General features: G+C 43.1%; 1 protein-coding gene across 1 annotated transcript in view; it reads right to left on the reverse strand.

Annotated features, from left to right (window-relative positions):
* The window catches only part of GRM5 (glutamate receptor, metabotropic 5), a 629,334-nt gene that overhangs the window by 74,423 nt on the left and 548,980 nt on the right, over positions 1-5,931 (reverse strand). Inside the window, exon 7 of the mRNA XM_010847207.1 lies at positions 14-953. Coding sequence (XP_010845509.1) covers positions 14-953 — 940 coding nt within the window. The remainder of the gene's footprint in view (positions 1-13; positions 954-5,931) is intronic.

Consider the following 5,931-nt stretch of genomic DNA (forward strand, 5'->3'; position numbering starts at 1 on the left):
ACAGAGGCTTTACCTTAGGGTTTCCCCAGAGGAGCCCCTCCTCTTCCACAGGTTGACCAGGCTGCTGGATCTGCTGGCGGCGGAGGAGGACTTGCCGTCGCCCACGTGCATGCGCACCACTGTGGATGTGGTGAAGGCGCTGCGCACGTTCCTCTCGGGTTTGGCCAGGATGATGTACACCTTGGGCACGAACATGCAGCCGAGTGCCACCGTGGCGCTGAGGCTGACGGAGAAGCACATGGTGATGATCTTGTAGTTGCTGCCGAAGTAGATGGGCACAAAGGCCAGCCAAATGATGCAGGTGGTGTACATCGTGAAGGCGATGTACTTGGCCTCATTGAAGTTCGCCGGAACGTTTCTGGTCTTGAAGGCGTAGAAGGTGCAGCTCAGGATCAGCAGTCCGTTGTATCCCAGAGGGGTGACGACCCCCAGGTTGGTGGTGTTACAGATCAGGTAGACCTCTCGAATGCTCGGGTAGTCATGCATTATATCCGGAGGCTCCATGATAAACAGGGCGACGATGATGCCCAGCTGAATGCATATGAGGATGAACGCGATCACCAGCTGGGCGCAGGCACTCATGAATCGGGGCTTTTTGGTACAGATCTTCTTCTTGCTGCCAGCCAGGATCCTGGCAATCCGATTGGTCTTGGTGACCAGAGCCGAGTAGCTCATGGCTGGGGAGAGACCAATGCCTATTCTTTGCAGGTAGCAATAAATCTGTTTGGGCTTTGCAATGAGGCAGAAGGTACACAGGTAGCCCAGGCAGATGCCAGCAAGGATAATGTAGCAGAGTTCCCTGCTGGAGGACTTGACTACTGGCGTGTCTCGGTAGATGATGAAGATCGCGGTGACAAACAGGGTGGCCAGCAAGCCAAGGCAGGCAAACACCACGGCTGCAATGGGCTCGGGGTCACCCCAGCGGAGATACTGCACTGGGATCAAGTCACAACCTGCAGAGACACAGACACACAGTGAAGAAGAGGGAAGAAATGTGGATGTGGGTCACCTGCACTAAGGTACAAGCAGATGCTTGTGACTCTCTCAGTTGGTCTCCAGTCAACCCTTTTAACTTCAGTATCCCATACTGCTCCTTTCCTCAGATATTCAGTCATTAAATATTTATCTTTAGATTATGAAATGTATACTCTGTGACAGGAGCTGTTCTGGGTTCTGAAAACAAAATGATAAAGAACGTATTCCCTGCCCTTAAACAAACAAATGTGGTGGGGAAGCCACTTTTAAAGACTCACAGGTGGGATAAGGGCCATGTTGACACACAGCAAGAATCTTGACTCCATCTGCAGATAGTAAAGTCTCCTTCAACAGGAATGAGCAAATGCAAGCGCTGAGGGTTAGCTTCCTTTGTGGATTTGGTTGTTTTTGGCAAACAAATCAATTGTACAGAAAGAGCTTGGGGGCATGGGAGGATGTCATATACAGTAATGTGATGAGTGGCCCAAGATAAGCCCAGGATGTAGGCAGGAGGGGATCTTGCCCAGCAAAGAGTCTTAGATAGATGGGAAGTCATTGGAGGGATCTATGCAGAGTAGAGGAATGAGGTGGTCAGATTTGCGTGTGTGTGTTTTAAACATTCTTTGGATTGCTGTGTGGATTTTGGATGAGATAAAGGTGTAGAAAGATTTGAGAACTATTTGAAATGATAGACTGTTTACGCAGATGAGATGGTATGTGAAAGGTAAAGGCATCAAGATGACCAACGTTGGATCCATCTATGCTATCTTTGACTCTACCACAAAAAACACAGCAATGTGGCAACATTTGGGTTATGTGCCTTCTTTTAAAATGTCTTTAGGACAGTGATTCTCAAGCTTGACTACACACTGTAATCACTTAGGTATTTTTTTAAGAATACTGTGGCTTAGGTTTTACTGCCTGAGTTTCTGATTTCACTGGCCTGGGCATCAGGATTTTTAAAAGGCACTCCAAGGGCTTCTAAGTGTGCAGCCAGAGTTGAGAACCATTGCTTTAGAAGGATCATTCCTGTCAATTAGATTTTAAAAACAGAATTGAGATATCTTTATTGAGTAAGCAGGAGAGGAGTTGGTTTTCCCTGATGGCTCAGTGGTAAAGAATCTGCCTGCAGTTCAGGAGACCAGGGTTTGATCCCTGGTTTGGGAAGATCCCCTGGAGGAGAGCATGGCAACCCACTCCAGTATTCTTGCCTGGAGAATCTCATGGACAGAGGAACCTGTTGGGCTACAGTCCTTGGGGTCGTAAAAGAGTCAGACATGACTGAGTGATTAAATAACAACAATGCAGCCAGACCAGATCCTAACTGATATAGGCATAACTTCCTATATCCCATGGTCAAGGGTGTTGTAGTAAGTGACTGAATGTCAATGGTTAATTGGAGCTAAGGGAGGCAGCAATAACAGTATGTAATGATGGTATGGGGGCGCAGGATTTGCTACCCCAAAGTATGTCTCTTTGACATATTAATTATTTTAAGATGGTTATTTTCTAAGAAACTGCAGACAGAGGAAGAACTCTGAAAACCAAATAGGAGCCGCCTTTTTGTCAGAAACGTTTGCATTTATAAGGGAAATTTCTTTTTGTAAGGGGATCTCCCTCACTGTATAGAAGAGGAGGCTGAACAATATCGCTAGAAATTCTGATTGATGGAGAAGGCAAAGACTTAAATCTGCATAATGACCTTTGTTCCCCTTACTGCTGTGCTTTTTCTCCCCTTGCTGACTGTCACCACCCTTAACATCTTTTGTCTTTAACTGAGGATGGTATTTAAGGTAAGGGCTTTGGCCATTTTGGTGAGTTCCTCATTTTTCCTGAGTCTCTCCCCTGTCTACAGGTTATTAAGCTCTTCGATTTCTCTTCTTGTTGTCTCGTGTCAATTTTATTCTTAGACCAGCCAGAAGAACCTAGAAGGGCAGAGGAAAAATTCTTTCTCCCTGATAGTGACAAAGAAGTGTGTGGTTCTTTCAAAATATGTTTAAGGGCAGCTGTCTTGTAAAAAGGAATGGAAACATTCTTTTTCCTTTCCCTTATTTCTGACTTGCCAGTCTCTTTCTTCAAGATCTTAGATTCCAAATAGTATTATTAGTTTCTAATAAGATTCATTATGGGCTTAATAGGATTTGTGAGTTAGCTTAGGATCCCCAGCACACTTTACAAAATAGTTTCTGTGGGAAAATATATGCTTATTTAAAACACCTGTGCTTTTAACTTTAAAAAGTGTGTATGTGGATAGCCCAGAGAAAATATGAGCTATTTTATATAGTGTATAGAATTATAAATAAATGCATATCTCATCGCTAATGAATATGTGTGTGAGTCGCTCAGCCATGTCTGACTCTTTGTGACCCCGTGGACTGTAGCCTGTCAGGCGCCTCTGTCCGTGGAATTCTCCAGGCAAGAATATTGCAATGGGCCATTCCCTTCTCCAGGGGATCTTCTGACCCAGAGACCGAACCTGGGTATCCTGAATTGAAAGCAGATTCTTTACCACCTGAGCCACCAGGGATGCCCGCTAATGACTATACCTGTATCCACAGTTTAGGCAACCGTGTTCACATATGCTGTTTATATGTAGGAATTCAGCTTCTGAAACTTTAGTATACCATAGGGTTAAGGTTCATATTTACAAATTTGTTCCTCATAGAGACTATTTTACAACAAGAAAATAGGGACCAATCATTTTTATCATTCTTCCATAACAGTTTATAATAGTGATATGGCAGTGAAATTTACCATATACTGTAGTTAATTCTCTAGGAGTCTATTTCCCCTCTAGGTCCTGAGCTATTAAATGACCATAGTAATTTACTTATAGAGGAAAGATATTATGTGGTACATGAAGCAGGAGTCCCTTCATTAGCTAAAGAGAATCACTGTATTTATATAATTACATATATATATATTTCCCTAATGGCTCAGTGGTAGACTCCACCTGCTGATGAGGGAGACGCAGTTTCAGTCCCTGGTTTGGGAAGATCTCCTGGAGAAGGAAACAGCAATGCACTCCAGTATTCTTGCCTCAGAAAACCCATGGACAAAGGACCTAGAGGGCTATAGTCCATGGACTTGCAAAGAGCTGGACACGACTTAGCGATGAAACAACAACAAGAAAGGCTTTCCCTCGACTCACTTCTTTTTGTTACCCCATACTGTTTTACTGAATCTTAACTGTTTTTGTACAAATGTAATTAGCATACTAATTACTAAATGCTTTCTATATGATAAGATTCACACTATTTTTATGTCAAATATATTCTTGAACTCTTCATGTATAACCTATTAACATCATGTGTGAACCTAAAGAGAGCTCCACTAGATATGTGTTGGAAGAAATGTGTATAAGGGATGCCTCTAATATGTTGTGACTATTTTCAAAAACTTGTGAGAATTTATACATTCAAATTAGTGTTTTTTTTTTTCATTTGACATGAACCACTCCAAAGACTTTATGTTGAGTTTAATGATGCTGCCATTGCACGAAATACTTTTGAAGCTATTCTCTTGGAATAGTAAATTGGATTCTGATTAGAGTGTTATAATCACTGAATCTTATAATTGGATAAGATCTTAGAGTTTCCAAAAATGAATGTGCATCACAGTCACTGGGAGAGTCTAGAAAAGTACAACTCAAGAGTCTAAACTCAAGAGATTTCGAATCAGTACATGGGGGTGGGACAAAGGATTTTTTTTTTTAATAAGAAGGCTCAACAATGGATGTGAGAGTTGGATCATAAAGAAGGATGAGCACTGAGGAATTGATGCTTTTGGACTGTGGTGTTGGAGAAGACTCTTGAGAGTCCCTTGGACAGCAAGGAAATCAAACCAGTCAGTCCTAAAGGAAATCAACCCTGAATATTCACTGGAAGGACTGATGCTGAACCTGAAGCTCCAATACTTTGGCCACCTGATGCAAAGAGCTGACTCATTGGAAAAGATCCTCATGCTAGGAAAGATTGAGGGCAGGAGAAGGGGGCAACAGAGAATGAGATGGTTGGGTTGCAACACCAACTCAGTGAACATGAAACTGAGCAAACTCTGGGCGAGAGTGAAGGACAGGGAAGCCTGGCACACTGCAGCCCATGGAGTCACAAAGAGTGAGACACAACTGAGCGACTGAACAACAACAAAGTTCAGTGACTGTACAACTGGCCCTGGGTTGGCAGCCCAACCGTAGAGATCATCAAGCTGACTTCTCATCCAGTATATGAATGTCTTATATGACAATTCCCTAACCCTACCTCAGGCTTTCCATGAACTATAGTGTCTCAAGGCCAGGACTAGTAGGAGGGGGAAGATAGATTGGAAATTCAGGAGGTCTGGATGGCAGGTAGAGACTAGAGGTGAACTAAATGGTTAGAAAGCTATCACAATAGGGCGAGAACTAAAAGCCACTGTCCTGAGAACATTCAGCTGGTAAAGATATTTCAGGGCTAGTACTGAAAGAAATGATGATGTAGATAGATAGCAGAGTCAGGATAGAGGCTTCCAACCAAGCCAATGGCAGTGCTATTAACTGCGAAGAGGGCTGTTGGAAGAAAAGGATCACAGTTTATAGGAATGACATCTAGTCCCAGTTTGGACGTGTTGTATTTGAAATGTTTATGACCAGTGGAGCAGACAGAAGCAGAAGCTTAGGAGAGATATCAGGGTGGAAGGTATAGCTTTAGGCATCATCTATGAGTAGAAATTAGAGACATGGAAATGAATGTAATCAACAGGAAATTCATGGATATAGATTTAGAATTCTGAGGAGCCTGCAAGTCTGACGTGACACTGACCTCAAGGAATGGCAGCGGAAAGATGACATGCCAGGGAAGACATAAGCTAGATCAGCTAGAAGGAAGGAAGGATGTCAGAGGCCAAAGGAAAGTGGTTCCCTGGATGATCCACCACACCCCTTCTCTAAAGATACAGTTTATTTTTTTTTTTTTTTTT

The sequence above is a fragment of the Bison bison genome, unplaced genomic scaffold, assembly GCF_000754665.1.
Source record: "Bison bison bison isolate TAMUID 2011002044 unplaced genomic scaffold, Bison_UMD1.0 scf7180017864245, whole genome shotgun sequence".
Lineage (NCBI taxonomy): Eukaryota > Metazoa > Chordata > Mammalia > Artiodactyla > Bovidae > Bison > Bison bison.